This window comes from Dendrobium catenatum, unplaced genomic scaffold (assembly GCF_001605985.2).
Source record: "Dendrobium catenatum unplaced genomic scaffold, ASM160598v2 fragScaff_scaffold_1557, whole genome shotgun sequence".
Classification (NCBI taxonomy): Eukaryota; Viridiplantae; Streptophyta; class Magnoliopsida; order Asparagales; family Orchidaceae; genus Dendrobium; species Dendrobium catenatum.
The window spans coordinates 8001368-8023807 of NW_021320019.1; the positions used below are offsets into that span (position 1 = coordinate 8001368).

At 35.3% G+C, this 22440-nt stretch overlaps 2 protein-coding genes across 2 annotated transcripts; one reads left to right on the forward strand and one right to left on the reverse strand.

The window, feature by feature from the left end:
• Positions 1 to 676: 676 nt before the first annotated feature.
• On the reverse strand, positions 677 to 1126 carry LOC110113573. Its single transcript, XM_020846213.1, has one exon. It carries the CDS (start codon positions 1124 to 1126, stop codon positions 677 to 679), a length of 450 nt encoding a protein of 149 aa, XP_020701872.1.
• Positions 1127 to 5234: 4108 nt separating this feature from the next.
• On the forward strand, positions 5235 to 7249 carry LOC110113582 (L-ascorbate oxidase homolog). The gene has a single exon (XM_020846223.2). It carries the CDS (start codon positions 5378 to 5380, stop codon positions 7013 to 7015), a length of 1638 nt encoding a protein of 545 aa, XP_020701882.1. The 5' UTR covers positions 5235 to 5377; the 3' UTR covers positions 7016 to 7249.
• The last annotated feature ends 15191 nt before the right edge of the window (positions 7250 to 22440 follow it).

A 22440-nucleotide genomic window follows, 5' to 3' on the forward strand; every position in this document is an offset into this window, starting at 1 on the left:
GAATTTCTTGTAAAAGTTTGTTATCCCCAGAAAGCTACTAAGTTCCCAAAAAGTTGTTGGTTGTAGCTAATTTATAATTATATCAATTTTTCTTGGGTCTACATATACTCCACTAGTACTATAATGAAGCCAAGGACGCAAACCTGAGAGGTTGCGAACTCACACTTGGCAATATTCAGGTATAATTTGTGAAACTAGAAGGTATTAAAAAGATCTATTAGGTGTTGAATATGATATTCCAAAGAGAGGCTATATACGAGAATATCGTCAAACTATGCAACGTAGAATTTTCCTAAAATTGCTTTAGAATTTCATTCATGAGACGCATGAATGTAGCTAGTGAGTTACACAGCCCAAATGGTAATACCTTCCATTTATACAAACCTTGTTTGATTTTAAATGACGTCTTCCATTAATCTCCTAGTTGTATCTGAATTTTATGGTATCTGCTACGCTGATTTAATTTGCAAAAAATAGTAGAACCTGATAATTTTTCCAACAGTTCGTCCACCTACGACATTGGAAACTGATACTTTGTATTTTTCTTGTTGATAGCTCGACTATCAACACACATGCGCCAAGATCCATCCTTCTTGGGAACAACTATAGTTGGTACTGCACATAGACTAATGCTCAGTTGAATAAATTTCTTGGTCAATAACTTGTCAATGATCTCTTAAAGCAAAGCATGCTCGGTTGGGCTCATCCGGCAGTGTGGATTATTAGGTAGTGTAGCTCCAGGTACAAAATCTATCTGATGTTGTATAATACACAAAGGTGGTAATTTAGATGGCAAAGCGTTCATCCCAATATCATTGAAGTACTGTAACAGAGATTGAATTTCGGTTGGAATGGATGAATTGGGCTTAAGGGAATTATTTCTTTCATGTAGGAGTACGACCAATGCTTGGGAGTGGTCTTCTTTGGACCCCATGAACTGAGTACCTGATACAATGTGCATGATGGCCTTGCCCTTGGCAACTTCTGTTTTATCTTCGACAGCATTTGGTATCAATTGTAGTCTTCTACCTTTCCATTCAAATGAGTAAACATTTGATCTACAATCATATACAACACCCACATTAAACCTCCAAGGTCTTCCCAAGTTTACATGGAATACATCCATATCCGGCACATAACACAATATTTTGCATACATACTATTTTCCAATGGAGAATGTCACTCTACACACCTTAGTCACAGTGATTTCCATTCCACATTTTACCCAGTTAATTTTATAAGGATGAGGGTTCTCTGTTGTTTTTAACTATAATGCTTTAACAATGTATCGTGATATTATGTTTTTGGTACACCCACTATCTATTAGAAGATCACAAATCTTTTCATTTATTGTGAAACTTTTTTAAAAAATGGCATTGTATTGAGAATTTACTGGAGTATGTGGCACTAAGAGAAGTTTCTGTAGAACAAAAATAAGTGGATGGCCAACATCAGCCACTAAGTCTTCTTCCTCTAGTATTTGCAAGGTCTCTTCCTCCATGACTGTTTCTCCTCCTTCTATGTTAAGTAATTGTAATTGTGTCTGACTAGGACATTTATTGGAACGGTGTCCCAGTTGAAAGCTTCGAAAGCATTTTAGATTAGTTGGCTTAGAATATGGATTATCTCTTATTGTTCCTCTTAACTTCTGTGGAACATTTGGGTCATGAGAATTACTTACATGTGTGTTGGGCTTGAGGTTTAGAGATGCATTAGTTTGGTGTAGCACCCTGAATGAGTGGCTTCTTGAATTATGGATTTATAATCTGAAGGTTGTCGCCTAGTGGTGGAGGTACGAGAATGTCTGCCGTGGTGGGTTTCTAATTTCATAGCATAGTTGACGTCTTAATATAGGGACCAAATTGAGCTTAACTCTAGCTTGTGCTGATTGGTTCTTTGAGTCCACTGATGTATCGGGCAACCAACTGATTCTCATTCTCGTTGAGATTGTTTCTAGCGCTCAGTCGATAAAACTCTTTTGTATACTCATTCTCTGTTCTCGATCCTTGAACACAACATTGGTATTGCAAGTAGAGCATGTGCTCTCAATATGTCGGTAGAAAGTGTGCATGAAATAATTGTTTCATGCATATCCATCTTCGATCCTTTTTTCTTCCTTCCCGCTGCCTGGTTTGGAGAACTTGTTGTCACCAAGCAACAACACCTCCTTTCAATCTGCAGATTACATACTTGACTTATTTTTCTGGTGCGATCTCCAAATACTCAAAAAATGTTTCGACCGCTCTCTCTCAATCCAAGTAATCTTTGATGTGTAGTTTGCCTTTAAAAAATGGAACGTCCATTTTTACACTGAAATCATGTTGGTGTGGTTCATTCTAAGCAAATCGCCATCGTCGGTGTATATCCCCAATGCTTTCTTCAATATCAGAATCAATCTCAATTCCAAAGTTATGAATTCCTTCTTCGTCTTTTGAATCGGATAGTACTGCTCCTCAGGCTGGGATTTATCGCCTGACCCTACTGAAGAATTGTTCCTGCCTCGCTGCTGGTGGTGCGATGGTGTGTAATGCATGGGGTGACTGTAGTAAATTAGGACCAGTTTTGAGGAGCTAAAAGTTCTGACGCACCTCTTTGAAGAACAGGTGAAACTCCAATACCCAATCGGAGAACTAATGCGCCAAGCTCAAATGTTCAGCCCACAAGGCCGCGATGCTTCAGTCTTTGTCATTCCCCGCATGTCTGTTGCCCTCTTCCATGTCTCGCGAGCGTCTAGCTCTAATACCAAACCTGACGTGGTAGTCACCGGAGAACCTGTACAGAGAAAACAAGCAAGCAAGCCAAATGCTAGGAAGTTTTGCTTCCAAGTTATAAAACCAGAGTTCTATTTTTTCTCTCTTCAACAAAGCCGAATCTACAGCTTATATATGCTGCTATAAATCATGTTAAAATGTTAATAAAGTTCATCATATTCCTTTTGTACTATAATAACTAAAAAAACTAAATGTTAGTGGTGATGGCAAAGGTTGTTATATAGCATAGCAAAAGTTGTAGTGGGGAACGTCAAAGAGATAAGCTTGTTACTATAATTCTCTGCATCATATCTCCACTTAATTAGAATAATCAACCATCGGAACAACCAATAATAATTTGAAAATAAATCCACATAATACCCGGTTCATAGTACAATAACCACCACGAACAACTGGAAAACTGAAAAACAATTATACTAGATGGTCATATAATATGTCCAAAGATAGACCACAACAAGGAAAATAGCAATTAGCCAGTTAAAACTCAATATAAGAGGAATAGGCTAGTAGTACGTGTTAACCAAATTTGATAGCAAGGTTGATTGTAAACTTCATCTCTTGTTCTTTATACGAACGGAAAATTTAATTTTCACAATAATAACATGGTAATTAAGAGCAACACTTCTAAAGATGCAATTATTTCTTTTTTGCTAGGTGCAATAAGAAGTAATATATACACCCAAAAAAGAAAATTTCTAGTTAGTTTTATACTAGATATTATTAGAGTTGTTGCGTCCTGGAGTATTCGCAATGGTAGAGAAATATATATAGTTTAACGACTTAGCGTTGTACGAAGATCAAGCACACAAGCAGATAAGAGAGAGGGTGTAGCGTTCATAAGAGACACTAGAGTTTTTATTTGGAAACCCCTGAAAAGGGGGAAAAACCACAGGGCCTTGCATAGTTTGAATGAATCCACTAGTATTTGCGGTCGATTACAAATGAGGTCCTTCCTTACGGGTAAGACCTGGGCTTGATGTACATTATATGAAGTACATTACATGTTGGGAATACAAAGAGTCAATGTTGATGTGTTCGCTTTGTTGGAACGACTGTAGTCAGTAGGCAACGTAAGCTAGGAGGACTAAAGTCAACTGGCGAAGGAGGTCGGAAGGACTGTAGTTGGTGTGAGACGTAACTCAGAAGGACTGTAGTCGGCTGGCGATGGAGGTCGGAAGGACCATTGTCTCGCGACAGAGGTCGGAAGGACTATGTCAGGTTAAATCCAGCAATGGACGGAAATCCAACATCAGATATATGTTTGGTGAAAATCCGACATCAGGTAGAAGTCTGGCGTCGGGTAGAAACTTGGCGACGAGTGGAGGTCCGAAGTCGGGTAAAAGTCCAACATCAGTTGGCGGCCGAGGAGAACTATGGCGTTAGATGGTATTCGGGCAGAACTCCGACGTCAGTTGGAGTTGAGGGGAAACCCCGGCGTCACTTGGAGGCCGGGTGGAATTCCGACGTCCCTTGGAAGTCAGACGGAATTCCGGTGCCACTTGGACGTCGGGATTAATTCCGTCATCACTTGGAGGTCGGGCAGAATTCCGGCGTCGTTCGGATAGAATTCCGGCGTCGGTGGTCAAGGAGCTCTTCCCTCCTAATCTTCTTCTCTTCTCTGCTCCTTCTTTTTGCTCCAGTCCCCTCTCAAGAGAAATAAGGGATCTATTTATAAATTTTCTGGAGTGGCATGTCCCGTAAATAGATGAGAGATCAGGGGCAAATATGGAGCGGTTCAGATGAACGGACGATATTGAATCCTTCTTCGTAGATCGTTTATCAGGCATTTGAAGGTCTTAATGACTTTCGAATCCGGCGATCTTGGGCTCGTTGGATTCATCTCGTCAATCCGCTCGATTCAACCATAAGCTCATCAAATTTGGAGATCGTTTGGTAACTCAAATTGTGGTACAAACTTTCCAACAATGCTTCAGGTTCTTGATTTAGACTCATTTGGGCTCGGATTGAGTTGAATTTGATATCGATGGGTTTGTATTTCCGACATGCTCAGTTTGATTGTAAGTTTGCTGAAATCTGAGTTCTGGTGATCCCGAATTTAATTTTTGAAGTTTCCAACTTGATTTTTGCTTCGAGATCTGTACCGAATAAGATAATTTTTTTTAGGACATATTAAGAATGAATAGTCGTAAGAAGCTCCTAATATGAAAACAAGTTTTCAAACGGCGTGCAAGGAAAAACCACAGCAAAAAAATAAATTAGTCATTCCCATTATAGAGTGAGCACAACACACAAAATAACCACTAGAAATAAAATAACAGGTCGGCGCTAATTATTACCCGTAAAATCAAACCAAGATCATGCCGATGCTAATAGTTAGCTCCGCAACTCCCGCACCCTCCGGGCACCAAATATAGCAAAACACCTCAATCCCTCCCATCCCAACTATATAACCTCCCCTCCCCTCCCCTCTCCATCTCGAAGCTCCCCGGTCGACCCTTTCGATCTCCCAAGCTAGCCTCACAAATTCACATATTGCTAGCCCCGGGATCTTCCATGTCTCCCCGCTAAACTCCATCCCTCTCCCTCCTCCTTCCATTCTTCCCAATTGCATCAATCAAAGAAGGGATTTTGATCAGCTTATAAAGATGTCGAGAGCGGCGACGGTCCTCGCTCTCCTCCTCTCCTTCTTTGCTCTCTCCAATGCCGAAGACCCCTACCTTTTCTTCACCTGGAATGTCACGTACGGCATCATCTCCCCCATGGGGGTCCCATACCAAGCCATCATGATCAACGGCCAATTCCCCGGCCCTGTCATCAATTGCACCAGCAATAACAATATCGTCATCAATGTCTTGAACAACTTAGACGAACCCTTCCTTCTTTCCTGGAATGGCATCCAGCACCGTAAGAACTCATGGCAGGACGGCATGCCGGGAACCAACTGCCCCATCCCCCCAGGCCAGAATTTCACATATCACTGGCAACCCAAAGATCAAATCGGCACCTTTTTCTACTTCCCTTCCATCGGCATGCACAAAGCCGCCGGCGGCTACGGTCTCATCCGCGTCCACAGCCGCCTCCTCATCCCCGTCCCATTCGACCCCCCGGCTGACGAATTCGACGTCCTCGTCTCCGATTGGTACGGCCTAAGCCACAAAACTCTAACCCGCATTCTCGACTCTAGCCGCCGCCTCAGCCGAGCTCGCGCCGTTCTCATCAACGGCGCTCAAAACTCCGGCGAGTCTCCTGCCTTCACCTTCGAAGCCGGTAAAGTTTATCGCTTTCGCGTTTGCAACGTCGGCCTGAAGGCTTCTCTTAACCTTCGCATCCAAGGCCATAAGCTGAAATTGGTCGAGGTGGACGGCAGCCACACGATGCAGAACGTGTACGATAACCTCGATGTCCACGCCGGGCAATGCTACTCTGTTCTGGTCACCGCCGACCAACCTCCCCGCGATTATTACCTCGTCGCCTCCACCCGCTTCCAGAAGACGATTCAATTAGCCACCGCGATTATCCATTACAGCGGCAGCAACCTCCCAGCAGCCGCCGAGCTCCCACCGGCGCCCATCAGCTGGGCCTGGTCGCTCAACCAATGGCGTTCCTTTAGGTGGAATCTCACCGCAAGCGCGGCTCGGCCCAACCCCCAGGGATCCTACCATTACGGCCAAATTAACATCACCCGCACCATAAAGCTCTCCAGCTCGACATCCATCGTCGACGGAAAGCTCCGTTTTGCTCTCAACGGGGTTTCTCACCGCGACTCTGAGCTGCCGCTTAAGCTCGCAGAGTACTTCGGAGTGAACGGCAGCGTGCCGGAATACAACCAGATCACTGACGACCCAACTTCTCCCGGTACTCCGGTGAAGTTAGTTCCTAATGTCATAACAGCTGAGTTCAGAACGTTCATTGAAATCATATTTGAGAATCCTGAGACTAGTATTCAGTCTTACCATCTCGACGGCTACTCCTTCTTTCCGACGGGAATGGGGCCAGGAAAATGGACGCCGGAGAGTCGGAGCACTTACAACCTGCTCGACTCCGTGAGCCGACATACAATTCAGGTTTACCCCAAGTCCTGGACGGCGATCATGCTCACATTCGATAACGCTGGCATGTGGAACCTTCGGTCTGAGATTTGGGACCGCCGTTACCTCGGCCAGCAGCTGTACATCAGTGTTCTGTCTCCAGAGCGATCTCTTAGAGACGAGTATAACATGCCGGAGAATGCACTGCGGTGCGGCGCCGTTCTCGATTTACCTCTTCCAAAGCCTTACTCTTGAACTGATTGTTGCAGAAAGATGCCATCTTTTGTTGCTCTGGGGTTATGTGATTTTGCTTTGGATTCATTTGATTTTTTTTCTTAATTAACTCTATGTTTTGTGGGATCATTAAATACTTTTTTCCTTTAATATGAAGATGTTGAGATGAATTTAGTTGAAGAGAGAAGGTATAGCAAATATCAAAGGCATGGTGAGTCAATGAAGCAATCCATGTATACCTTTGTATATTTATGATTGTGCTAATAAATTTGTTATATATTTTATAATTTATTTAAGAAAAGTTACACATCTTGAAGCGGTTGTCTATGATAATCTATGATTTTATGAATTATTTATCTTAAAGTTAGGCTGTATGTTTAAGTTTTATGATGAGCCCAACTAAAATGTAATAAATTTTCTCAAAATTATTCTAGCTCATAGCTGCTGAAAATTGATTTTTTTTCTTTTTTCCTTGAAGATGTACTTATGTGATTGTCATTATGGCTTATCAATTTAAGACATTGAAGGCATTTTTTTCCACGAAACAAGCATCACATGATCATTGCCAATAGTTTAGGCTAACATAGGTAAGACAAACCATCAGGTTTATAATAGATCAAACTCTTAAATATCAATATATTATCTATTTTGGCTTAATGGCCTTGAAATCTGGTCTTCTTGTTGTAACTTTTCAGAAGGTCACCTATCTTAGGATTTGCTCGTGTATGAGTGTAATAATACGACATTTCTGAAGATAATTTTAAAATAAAAATCTGAATTTCTATCTAACCTAGAGCGTAGCGGTGTTGTGCCTTCTAGTGTAGTTGTCTTATACTTGTGAGCACGGCGGGGCCATAAGTTGTTGTAGCGACACTAAAAGATATATTCTACAGTATTCTTGATTCATAATGTAGCATAGCGACAATGGGTCAATGAAGTCACAGTGTTAAACAGTTAAATGATTTTTTTTTTTATATATATTTTCTCTTCACTTACCCACCCTCTCTCACTCTCTCGCTGGCTTGCCATGGAAGTAAAGGAAGAAGAACGAGAAGGGAAGGAGGACAGAGGAAAGAGAGTTGGGATTCTGGCCGCCGATCCATTTCATCGCTTTTACAAAAATTTATCAGATCACTAGAGGTGATTTTTATCTTACTTCTATGTTTTTAAAGACTTTGATTTCAACTGTTTGATTTTCTACAAAATTGATTTTATTGCAATATCTTCGAATTTAATGAACTTCTACAACATAACATTTTGTATATTACAGTATTGATTATTCTTTACATTTTCACTGGTTGGTTTTCAAATTTCACCGGTTAAAACTGTAGTAATTGCATTTTGTATGAATTACACATAATAGTGATTTTGACATTTTAATATGATTTTATTATTAATGCAAGTATTATACTTGAATATTAACATGCGATTGTGTAATAACTGGTTGTTATTACTTTTATAGTATTGTAGTAATATATGTGTGAAAACAAGTAAATGTTGGTGATTTACTAATGTTGGCCGAAGACTGATTTATATTTATACAGGATGGTGGGTTGATGATGAGCTTTTCTTTAAATATTATCGTTTGGTGTTATCCTCTATTGATTCAAGCAATTCGCTAATCGGGAGTTATAAGAAGTTAATAATTGTACTTATGGGAAATAATGACAATTCTATTTACTAAGCCAACAATTAGTGATTACTGATTTCTGAAAAAAATATCGTATAAGCTAGAACTTATTACTTTTTTTTTTATTAAAATCCACTGTGGGACCTACGCGTTAATATCCAAAAATCAGTTACAAAATCCTTAGAAGGATCCTCCAGCTCGCTAATACTCAAAAGATATACAAGAAAAATAGAAATGAAACCTAAGAGCCGGTGGTTCCTTTTCCTAATATTACAAAAAAGACATAAATAAAGTCTCGGGCTGTGAGTAGACAACACCCAAAAAAGAAAGAACAGATTAATCCCGTTCAGCACCTTCTTCCTGCAAAAATGTTGAAGAAAATTGAAGTAGCATTGAAAAAACAAAAACAAGCTAAAATACCTTGCGATCATTGAAGCTCCATAACTAAAAAGATAAATTTTCCCTGCAAGGAATTCTCCAAAAAGAAATGTTAGACATAGAGAAAATAAAACAGTAAAAACAACCACTATTATGCCTGTTGTAACATCTGTCACTATTAGCATAAATCAGAGCCAACATACTCCAACCATCCAAAGTGATCACCTAATAAATCTCCTTCCTCATATTCACCATACCAAGAAAACTATTCCTCATATATATCCCATTCTTACAGAAAAGAAAATTCGAATCATTATCATAAGTCCAGATAACTCCAAAACTAATATAAGGAATAAGCAGAAGCAAAAAAATACCCAGCACTTGCCGGAGATATGAATTCCACTCAATGACCTCCCACATTAACCAAAGCAGAAACAAAACACCAGTGAGACGACATCTAGAACTAATAAACCATACCTTGTAGGAAATCATAACAGCAGCCAAAAACCAGCTCAACAAATACAAAATGATAAGGACAACGTCCAGCATCCAACAACATATAGTCGAAACTAAACATAAAACAGCAGGTAATTTAAAATCTATACCAGTGTTAAAATTCTTCCAAGAGTTCCCAAAAAAACTAAGCCAGGTATATATATAAAACTGCCACCGCCCAGAAATAAAACTCAAAAGAACAAAAACAGCCCAGAGAACACAGCTGACAACACAGCACATCAGAAAAAACACAGCAACTAGCACCACCAGCAAAAGGATCAGCCATATCTGATATAAAGCAAACCAATTTTGTCCAGTTTAACCAACCCCTTCAAAATGTGAGGCAAATTATCAATACCAAATTCCATATCCTCCTCCAACCTACTACCAAGCTTGGCCAGGCAATCAGCACAAGCATTACCCTCCCTAAAAACATGCTTTATCGTATAATCGAGAATAGAGAGGGTCGTACAAATTTTCCTAATAATATAAAAGAACTGAGGACAAAAAGCATCCTCATTTTTAATAATTTGAATTAAGAGTAATGCATCCACCTCAATCTCAATGTTAACAAAACCACTATTGTTACAAATATAAAGACCTTTAAGTAAACCCATCAGCTCAGCAAAAATGACCTTACACGGAGATAAAGGGCTCGCATAAACCACAATCACTTGGTCAAAGCTGTCACGAATAATACCCCCAAAACTCACAACCGAAATACCAACAGAACCATTATTGTTAAGTTTCAAAGAAGGAGGCATAGGTTTAAACCACCTGACAACCCTTTCACTTCTAACCAAATCCTCAACATAGATAGGAATACCAAGTTTAACACCCAAAACTTAACAATTCTTGAAATTCTTACTAGAAATAAGTTTAACAGCAACCAGTTGAAGCAATTTGTTATTAATATAAGAAATAATACTATTGGCATCCATTTTAACACCATTATGTTTAGCTTCATTCTGTGCCTTTCAAAGAAACCACAAAACAAGAATAGGTAACAAATTAAGAACATGACCTTTAGAAGAAGTCACCCACTCATTCAAAAAAGACCGAACATCACTAACAGACACAGAATAAGGTTTGTTAACAAACATGGCATAATACCTCTAAACTTTTTGAGCAATATTACCATTGAGAAAAACATAATTAATGCTCTCAATATTAAAACAACAATGGCATTTAGAGGGAAGATAAAAACTTTTCTTCCAAAGATGAGAATCCACCGGCAGATAACCTTTAATACATCTCCAAGCAAGAATAGAGTAAGACATAGGAATATTGTTGTGCCAAATAGAACCATAAATAATAGAACTTTCATTCTTAATTCTATACATATCCCACACATTTTTAATTTTAAAAAGGCCATTAGTAGAACTGTTAAAAAGGATACGGTCATTATCAGTAATATGTAAAGGAATGCTCAAAACTTGATTCAAAATCTCATCAGGTAAAATATCACTAAGCTTATTGATATTCCAATTACCGTTCTCAATGTATTTGTGGACCTTAGTCAAAATTAAAGTATGAGAATAAAGCATACTATCAATAGAGCCCTTACCTAACCAATTGTCTTTCTAGAAAAAGACATCACCTTTACCCAAGCCCCATTGGATAAATTTATCGGCTTCCCAGCTAATATTGCATAAACGTTTCCAAACAAAAGAGTCCATTTTTTTTGAAATTGCATAAAGTAGGATGCACCTCTTTGCAATACTTAACATGCATGAATTGAGCCCATAAACTGATTTTAGTTCTAAAAGAGAACCATAACTTATAAGAAAAAGCCCTAACCATGTCCAAAGTATTCTTACAACCTAAACCACCTTCATTTAAAGGCCCACACATCTTATACCAAGAAGAACAAAAAATACATGAACTGTTGATCTTAGCCCCCCAAAAAAATTTATTTATCATTCTTTCCAATCTAAGAAAAATTGAAGGAGCAAGATTAAGAGTGTGAAAAATAAAAATAGGGATAGAGTTTAAAACATGTTTAATAAGCACAAGTCTACCACCAAAAGATAGAAAATTAGAAGACCAATTGGCAATTTTGCTTTGAAAAACCATGAACATATCCTCTAAAATCAAACTTTTTTTCCTCCCCTTAAAAATAGGGATACCCAAGTACTTAATAGGCAAAGAAGAGCAATTAAATTCACATATCCTTTTGATATCATTGATTAACCCTTGATTAGCAGAATTCAAAATAATAAAATTGCTTTTGTTCTTGTTAATCGAGAGCCCACTCATATTCTTCATTTAAGTGCTTAACCAGAAATTTAATATTATTCAAAGTATTATTAGTGAAAATGATAAAATCATCAGTAAAACTAAGGAGAGTAATGGGGATACCACCCATAATACGATAAAAAAGCTTAGGATGCCTTTTATAAAGTTCCTCTAAGCCCCTGGACAAATAGTCAACCGCAATAATGAACAAAGCAGGGGATAAAGGATCACCTTGATGTAAGCCTTGGTTAGATTTAAAAAAAACATTACTCCTACCATTAATAATAATAAAAAAGAAACAATGCTCAATACTGTTTTTAATCAAAGAAATAAAATCATGACTAAAATCAAATAAAGAAAGCACTTTGTATAAAAAATTCCAACACAAGTTATCGTAGGCCTTAGTAATGTCCAATTTAAAAATAATATTCCCACCTTTAACTTTAGCATTGATATCATGCATAATTTCTTGAGCAAGCAGAATATTGTCAAAGATACTCCTACTTTTCACAAAGCCAGTTTGGTTCTGGGAAATAATTCTAGTTAAGATATTAACAAGTCTAGAAGCAATAATTTTAGAAATAAGCTTATTGCAGAAATAGCATAAACTAATATGTTTAAAATCATTCCAATTATTAGTAATATCCTTTTTGGAAATTAAAACAATATTAGTATAGGAGAAGAATTTAATGTAAGGTTTACCCGAAAAGAAATCAGAGACAGCATCCATAATATCCAACTTGGTAATATGCCAAGTCTTAACAAACAAACTTAGTAGTAAAGCCATCTGGACCAGCAACATAATCACCATTCATCTCCTGCATAATCTTCCAAACTTCATCCTCCGACGGAGAGCGAGTCAGCTGGAAATTATCATTATCTGTAATACAACAAGGAACAATATGAGGATTAACAATAGGGCACGGTTGAAACTTTCTATTGAAAATATTTTTAAAATGTTTCATCCTAGAATTTAAAATAGAATACTCATCCTCGAAAACACTACCATCATTACTTAAAATTTTAAAAATGATTGCTTATTTAAAATGTTCCACCCCAGCTAGAACTTATTACTTATTTAATACGATTGCTTGATATCATTTACTCTAATATTTTATTTCTATTGATATAGATATTAGTTTATTGAGCTGTTAATATACCGATTTATTATTATTGAGCACACGATATAATCTACTGGTTGATACTAATATTGATATAACTGAATGTTCTATACACCCTCGTATATGATTATTGAATAATATTGTATTGTATTATTATGGATTTTGATAATTTTTCCTGAGTACTTTTGCTTTATTGGCTTATATGAATTCTTCAATATTTGGATAAAATTGCTATGTTGTATGAGTTAGAAATGATTCCTTATTACTTTATTTCTTTGACATTCATACTACATTGTATTATTATACTTGCCTCCTATACTAGTTTATTGCTTTATATACTTCACTGTATTATATGTGTTTTATTATTTTTTATCAGATTTATGATCATATTGATTGCAACTATTATGAAATGATTGATTATATGCATACTATTTCTTTGTGCTTTAAGTTCAGTGTTAAAATTTTAGTGACCTGTTAGGCTATTTAAATCATTATATATGGTTTAGATGATTTCAAGCCAGACAAGATAATAAAAAATGTAAAACTGATCAGTTATAGTATTCGTTTGGTTTTACTATTATTCTAGTTTTTTTTTAATATTTTACATATTCTTTTATAGTGAAGAGTGAGTGGATAATATGTTGTAATTATATGACTACTCATTATTTTATATGATTTTTGGACAAATGAATTCAAATGTATATTGATATTTTGATCAATAGATTCATTTCGGCTGATATTTATATCATTACAAGAAATTAGATAGCTCTAATTGTTATTATAAAAAAATAGAAGATACTATTCTTTTCAATTTAGATTCTACTTTGGAGTTTCTATATAAATTTCAAGCACTAAGGCACAGTCCCTAGGGAAATATTATTGATCAATGTGATGCCCACTATCTATCATTAATAATTATGAGGAATATTTCTTATTAAAAAAAGCTTTCAAAAATATTATTTCATTTAGTTTATTCGAAGAGATTTTTTTTCCTAGCTCTAAGGCACATAGTCCACAACTTTGGAGAAAATTTTAGAGTAGGCTTGCACAAAAAAAAAATGAATTTAGTGTTTTAAAAAATAATTTTGGACACTAAAATAATTTATAATTATTATAAATAAACGTTAAAGAAAAAATATAAATAATAACATATCCAAAAAATGGTGATGAAGTAGAGATGTTTAATAAATAATTAAACTTCATTTTAAAAGAATATAGCAAAACATTTATCAACATATTGAAGTGGATATGGATTACAAGTAAGAAGAAAAACATATAATTGTGATGATTATTGTGTTGCAAAATAAATTGATGCACCCAAATAGATGCATATAACAATAAGGCAAAATAAATTTTGCATTTAGAAAGATAATATGAAGGGTTTTCCACTGAGTTAAGAGCGGAGGAAAGTTATGAAATTCTAAGCAATAGGTCCTTAGATGTAGATGTAGGTCAGTTCAATGTCAAACTACATAAAAATATGTGACCATTTCTCTTTGCTTTGCTTAGCTTACATTTCTTGTCTCTTTATTAACATAAATTGTTTGAGTGAATATTGATATGTTGATTCACGTACCAAAGTGTAATAATCTGGATCGGTCCGATCAAGTTTTTGGTTTGGAGTCACACACACACGCCTGCTGACCGCACCTCCGCCCCCATCATACGCCAATCAATTGCGATCAACCCCCTTCACACACGACAACTAGAGCATGAAGCCTCATGCTCAATTCTCTCCCAATCATGAAAATCACGATATTTTGTCGCCTTATGTGATTTAAGGAAGCAAAACCTAGGGCATCACTGTGATGCTATTATTCACCTTCTCCTTTATCTTGTAATTGTCAAGCACCTTCTCCGTCCTTACAAAAGCGGCCAAATCCTCCTCACCTCTCTCTCATAGCCAACAAACACTTTCTTTCACACATAGATGCCATCTGAAGAAGTTCTCAGCCTTATTCTTTATATCAAATAATGACTTCAAAGAAAACCCCTCCTTTATACGTCCTATATTTCTTCACTCTACATCCTTCCTCTTCTTATTCTATCAAAAAGTCATGGAATATCAAAACTTTCTCCTAACATTTTTCCCCCATCGACCAAATATATCGACAATAGTGATTATTTATATGTTTTGGTTGAATAAATTGCGTTAGATTTTTAAATAGTAAAACTTTTTTATGTCTTATATTTTCCTCGTGAATGTAGGTTCAACTTAATTAGATTATAGCCTAAATTGTTTAGGTTTGGTTAGTGCATTAAAAGGATTCTTATTTTTGAGACTTTTTATTTGAGTTATGTGGCATTATCAATTGAACATCAAGTTGAGTTGGAGCTTTGTGCCACTCACTTAAAGGGAAACAACTATTATTTATTTTGGAATAAATGTGTCATTCGTTTTTTGGTGTATAATAAATATTAGTTGTATTGTTATTAAATGATTAACTAGATTGCTTGTCCTGCCTTTAAATATGAAATTTTCTCCAATATGCATATGCTTGTAGATACTTTTTATACTCATAATGAATTAACAAATTTCATAGCAGTTTCATCTTAATTTATGGCTGCACAAATTCCTACATATTGAGTTCTGTAAAGATATTTTTTCATGTGCAGATTTCTATTAAATGCAATAAATATCATACTTGCAAATCATAACTCACCATGACATAATAATATTTTTAACAATTTTCTCCTTATTATGATAAAACCTCCTAATATATTTCTACTATAGAAGAAAGTAGGAAGTGAAAGGTACCTAACCAATGTAGAAGAAAGTCAAGGAACTAAGCCAATTGCCAATCACAGAAAGAACCCATAGGCCAGCAATTGCCTGCGCGCATGATCATTTTAGTTGTTGAGAACCTATGTTACACTGAAATGGATACAACAACATATGGGACACGTCAATTCATAAAAATACAGGATACGTGTATAGTGAGGACACATCATTATAATTTATAAATCATACATAAAAATTAAGAAAATAATGAAAGCATAATATTTGAAATTACAAAAAAAAAAATGAAAGTAACATCATTTGTAGCCTTGTAGCTTATAATATCAAAATAAAAATAAGCATTAAATGTCTAGTACAACAACAAAAGCATAAACATAAATTGTCTAGCACATGACGTTTCAACTATTCAATAGAAGGAATGATATGATAAGCTTCTACATTGGTTTGTCTTTGAACTTCTATATAATATTCAATAAATATCAAAGCTTCTAATCCATACTCATCAAGTGAAAGATTAGCAATTTCTAATATTTCCATATCATCAAGAGACTCAAATCCATCTCGAAAATGAGAGAACCTTGCTAGCTATCGCAAAAGTAAATACGACGCGTCTTTTTTTGGATTTTTTTTCAATAGACATGCGTATTAGATACGCGTGTCCTTTTGAAATTAAATACTATTTTAATTGGATACGATAAATGGTGTCGTATCAGAGGCCTGTTCGTGTATCGGTGTATCAGATACAACACACCTTCATAAATGTGTGTATCGGTGCAACATAGTTGAGAACTTGTAGACAGATTAAAATGCAGAAAAGTAGGATGTTGCGATGAGAAATTGTTTCATGTTTTTGCCTGAAGAAAACTGACTGTAAGCTTGAAAAAGCTTCATTGATCTTGTCTCTTAAGCAATGCACCATGGTTGAGAACAATCGTTCTGGCAGGATAACATCTGAAAGATCAGGAGGTAGCCTGTATTTCATGGCGAATTTGATTGTAATGGTCATCAGGATGAATACACAATTTTCGAAGAGGTAAAGAAAGGTTAATAATTTTCACAAGTTTTGGCAAAATGAAACTTAAGGGATTTGTGTTAGGTAGTGTAAAACTAAAGAAGTATTGAAGTTGGTTTAAATATGCTGCCGATCATAGCTGATTCATTATAAAAAATTGGCTTGATCCAGCATGAATTTTGATACATATTTATTTTGCAAACTTCTAAAATCAAATATAGGATTATGCAATCTTTGATTTAGGCAAACTTATAGTCAAATTGACTTTCTCGACAAAATGAACCCAACGGCTCCAAAAATAGTCCAATCCAAGCTTAAATGAGCCCAAACTCATTTGAAAAATTCAAAATATTAATTGGACAACACAATGATCTCCAAATATGGCATGCTTATAATCAAATCAAACGGCTTGACGAGCCAAATTCAATGAGCCCAAGATAGCTTAATTCCAATTTACTTAAGGTACTTAAATGTTGAAGAAAACTTCTATGATCGAGGGAATCAATATTGACCGTCTGATGGAGTGCTTCAAATTTACTCCAGATTTCCTCTTTATTTATGTGATATGTCACTCCAAAAATCTATAAATAGACCCCATTCTCTAAAAGAGAGGGATCTTTGGTTAGAGATTCAAAAGAGCACCAAGGCTTAAAGAATCTCAGAGTACCATCCGAGCACCACCACCAGTGAGCCCTTGTTGGCTGACTACCATCGCTGAACCTCCGCTTGCTGACCAGCCTCTTAGAACTTTAATCAGCCAATCCCCATCGAACCTCGCTTAGCTGCCGCAGCCGTTAGACCTCCACCAGACCAGTCCTCACAAGACCACCGCCCAACCAACCATCGCCATACCTTAACCTATTATCTTCAAACAACGATCAATGGTACCTTCACCGGACAACCTGCTTCCAGATCTCTGCCTAACCGCCATTGTTGCCAGAACTCTACCCTCCCACTAACCGACAACCATTGATGTAATTCCAACAACCAAATGCCATCCGACTACCCATCGCCAAACATTCTTCAATTGATCATCATCGTCAAACTCACGACATCGCAATGTGAATATGCTACTTTTTTTCTATTTCCTTAAACATTTGTAAGCTCACCATTCCCAAGATAAGGATGAGCCAATGCTTGTAACTCACACATACATAGTGGAATCTTTTCAACTAGGTGAGGCCCCTTGGTTTTTCACATAAAAAATCTCTAGAGTTTTTTTTTTTTTTAAATTTGTGTTGAATATTTGTGCAAAGCTAGAAAACAAAACTCTCTCACTGTATTGACACAATTTTTTTAGCCCACAATAATGCCCATTTTTAATACAAAGCTTAAGCCTATAGAAGAGGGCCAATTACTTTGAATTTCTAAACTTAATTTATATAGTACAAAAAGATAATTTGTAGAATATTCTAGCATTTGGATAATGTTAGGATTTTTTTTCAAGTTTATTGAATTTAATTGCTAGGATTCTAAAAATATATTAATTGAAACTAGCATATACACATATAATACATATTTTAGAATCTTAGTATATAATACATAAATACCGTTTTAAAAAGATAATTTCTATCAAAAATAATTTCATAATACAACAACACCTTTATATAAAACAAAAAGGAGGAGATTCAGTCATATACACATTTAATACATATACTGATATAAATTAATACTAAATTACTCTGATTCCTTTCTTATATCTACAGCTCATTTCTTATGCTCTAGTTATGATTCATTTCTTCCAAATGATTGCTCTGATAACACTCTATCAAGTCCCATAACCTAATAAAAGAATTAAATCATTAACCTAGCTTTCTCAACCCAATACAAAGATATTCCAGATTAAACTAATTAATAATTTAATAATAGCTAAATAATAACAAAAACATGGATATTTTCATTTCAAACTTAGTCATATATTAATAATATAATATAAATTTATTTTAAATATTAAAATATAAAAATGACTACAAAATACCTTGGTAGAAAAGCTCCCCATAACTTGTCTATATCGGTCTCTAATCCACTCGACCCTTTCCCTTTCCTAAAATTTTATAAACAATAGAATGAGCAATCATAAGCTTAGTAGACTATTCACTTCCCTTTTGAAGAAGCCAATACCCATATTTACAGTGCACAAATAAAAAAATTAAATATCAATTATTAAATAATAAAAAATGACTTTACTATTAAAAGCATAAACAAAGGGATTACTTATATTTGTAATTTTAGAATAACAACATAAGCATGTTTAAACTTGAATAAGCATAAGAAGTAACTATCCAAAGATTGTTACTTGAACTTGAATATTATAAACATTAACATGTCCTTTTAATTATACTTTTACATAGGCATTACAATACATTGTTAACATAACGTTACTTTTACTTTCATAGAGGTCAACCCAAAGTAGGTGTAGGAGACCTAACCCAATTTCTCTTATAACTCTACTTCCACTTATAACTCTCTTGAACCTCTTACACCTATATAAGGAAGATGAGGGTCATAAATAACCTCCAACATCAGCACCTAACAAATGGGGTAAGAGGAAAAAGTATAACAAAATAGATATTTAGGCCTATATAACAAAACTTACAGTGCACTTTAACATCTCCCACATCATAATTTTTTCCATATGAGCATAAGTACACATGAAGGGATTAATAGGTTTAGCATGTATACATGAAATTGAATATGAAAATGACCATGTATGTGTTGACATGCATACAACATTTTAGGATTAACATATGTTCAACTTGCACAGAAACTTAATATTTTTTGTTCAGAGAATTATCCATAAAGGGCATGTAAAACATTATTTTTAATTTTTTAATAAATTGTAGCCAAAGCCAAAAATATCATATTTTACATGAAATTTCTAGAAATTTGTATAGATAAAATTAATTGTTAAAATTTAAATTTCTTATAATTAAAATGAAAAAATAAAACACCCTAGCTACAACATATCAAAAATCATATGGTAAAAAGTTTCTAAATCTCAATAAATTATATTCATAACATTTAAAAAATATATATATCAAAATTTAATCAAGGAATAGGGAATGGGAAGCCTACCTCAAGCAGAACAAATTTCTTGAAATATTTGATGGACAAACCTCGTTGTGTGGCCTCTGAATTGTTCTCTCTTCTCTCTCTTCTTCTTCTCTCCTCTTCTCGTTCTCAAGAAAGCTAAGGGGTATGGGTGTGGTGTGAGATAATGTAATTCCCCAAGATCTAAATATGGAATAATTATTTATTTTGTCTCTTAATCAATTTACCCGAGTCTCTAAATATTCATCAATATAAATAAACCAACAAAAGAAATTATAAATTATATGCATCAAAATGTAATTCTATATTTATTTCTTCAAAATTTGATTTACAAAATCATGGAGATCACAATTAATTTACCATAACCTCTAAATATTCATCAATATAAATAAACCCAATAAAAGAAACTATAAATTGTATACATCAAAATGTAATTCTATATTCATTCCTTCAAAATTTGATTTACAAAAGCCTGGAGATCACAACAATATATATATCCTTTCAAAGCTCCTAACTACAAAATAATAGACTAGATATGTGGACAAAATTAAAATTGAACACTGATCAGACTCAATTTAGAGGGTCCTGACCTCTTTCAAAACTTACAATAAATAAAAATCATATAATTAGAGCATAGCTTAACTAGAAGCCAAAACATACCACTATATTTTATACAAGATGAAAGAATCAATATGTCTTCAATTTCAGTCAATATCAAATAACAAGCTATCCAGATGAATAATAAGCAATCAATGCAACTAATATTAGTTAATTAGTAGTTAATATGATTGATAAATTTCAAAGTATCTCAACTATTGATCTCATTTTTGTACGAGATCATCAGGACCTATCCATACTCCTAATTGTTCATCTGATGGTTAATAATTAGCTAGTTGTCAATCATCTATCCAGCTATTAATCATAGCCTGTATTACTCTACATTCATCCAATCTCTAGTCAATCAATCAATCAACCCATACTTCCAGCATTTAACCATATAAATCAAATCTCCAATAATCAATCATCCTACCTATATATTCTAACAACAATAAATCAACTATACATCCTTCAACAAATCAAGCCCACAACCAATAAACCTATACTCAATTTACACTATACCATATAATCAATCACCGTCCATAAACATTCAATCATCAAGCTTTAATAATTTGCACATGTGGCCTTGCATTGCAACTATGTAGCCTAGTGCACTGCCTAGCTTAGTGCACTAACTCCTTAATCTCAGTCATGATCAAAATCATTTCACTAGGAGTTTGTCATGGGAAATCATAGTCAAAAAGTTTTTTAATCATCAACTGACTCATGTGACCCATATGAGCTACCTCAATTGATCATCAATCCCAACCTATACACTAATCACCTCCAATTGAATCTTAAATCAATCCTAATCCCACCAAATTATTATGAACATTACTCCTCATAAAATGAGCATGACTGATCACCATGGCCTAGTCAACAGTTGACTTGGTTAATTAGACCCATGTATAGTCAAACTAGACCTACTTGGATTAGATCAGTACATATATTCAATTTAATGACAATCAATCTTCATAATCACTCCAATATATACCTCAAATACACCCACGTCTATCATGTGTCATCCATTAACTGGTTTGACTTGATCAACCATTTAGTGTGGATCAAATTATAGCCTACGATCATCATTAACTTAAACTCCAAAAACATTGCTTACCCTTTCCAAACCATCCCACCAGCATCCATGCATCCCCTCAATTCCACCTCAGTACCCTTGACTGGGTTGACTCGTTAAACCAGTCAACTCTAGGCTAAAAGCTCTTCCCCATGGTCAAACTACTTAGCCTAATCTCCTTGTTTGAATCCAAACCCACCCAGCTCACCTAAACCTTTCTAGAACCTCTCTGGACTCTAGCCTGACCAACCCGACCCATAGCTCATCCCCAAGCATGTCAAGTGGTCCCCTCTACCAGAAAAATGATATTAGGTCATTTTTTCTCTGTCCAGCTTACTTCCCTATGCTCTAACGACCAGGGAAAGTTGTCTTACATCTAAGTAACAGCATTGAGCCATCCCAGTCATCCATGATGGCTCTAGTATTTGAAATGGGTTAAGGGATACAAAATGGTCATTCTGCACTAACTCTCGACTTAGCCACTTCCCTGAGCTTCCAGTTTTTTGTTCTTGTTTCCTAAAGCTTCCTGAACCTCTTCCAGAAATTTTCTCGCTGTTTGGTAGTCACTGTGACGAGGCTGATGAAGAACTGAATGCATGACCGTCCCAAACCACACGAACTTCCTATCTAGGACATCTCTAAGCTTAGAGTCTTCTATAAACCTATAGAGGATCTTTCAATGAAGGGAAAGAGCCTTTATTCACCTCTTGATTTTTTTGTTTACAGGTATTATCCTAAGCCTTTGTTCTACATAGTTTTCTAAATAGATTCTATTGGGATGTATGAAAAGTCGTAAAAATATTCCCCACTCCTTCACCTAAATCTTGCATTTCATGGCATCTAATGCTCTGTAGAGGACGCCTAGAGCAAAACCTAGGATGAGGGTTTACAGACATTTCATGCATCTAATGCTCGTAAAAATCTTGCATTTCAACTAAATCTTGCATTTCATGGCATCTAACTTCAATTTAAATAAATTTTCAATTAAAATATAATTTTAATTCATTAAATAATTAAATATAATAAATAAAATTAAAAATACTTAAAAAAATAAATAAAATAAATTGAATTTAGAGATTAATAATTTGAAGTTAAATAAAATTATTGAA

Coding starts and splice junctions, on each gene's coding strand:
- LOC110113573 (XM_020846213.1), bottom strand. CDS start 1,126: ATGGATGTATTCCATGTAAACTTGGGAAGACCTTGGAGGTTTAATGTG.
- LOC110113582 (XM_020846223.2), top strand. CDS start 5,378: ATGTCGAGAGCGGCGACGGTCCTCGCTCTCCTCCTCTCCTTCTTTGCT.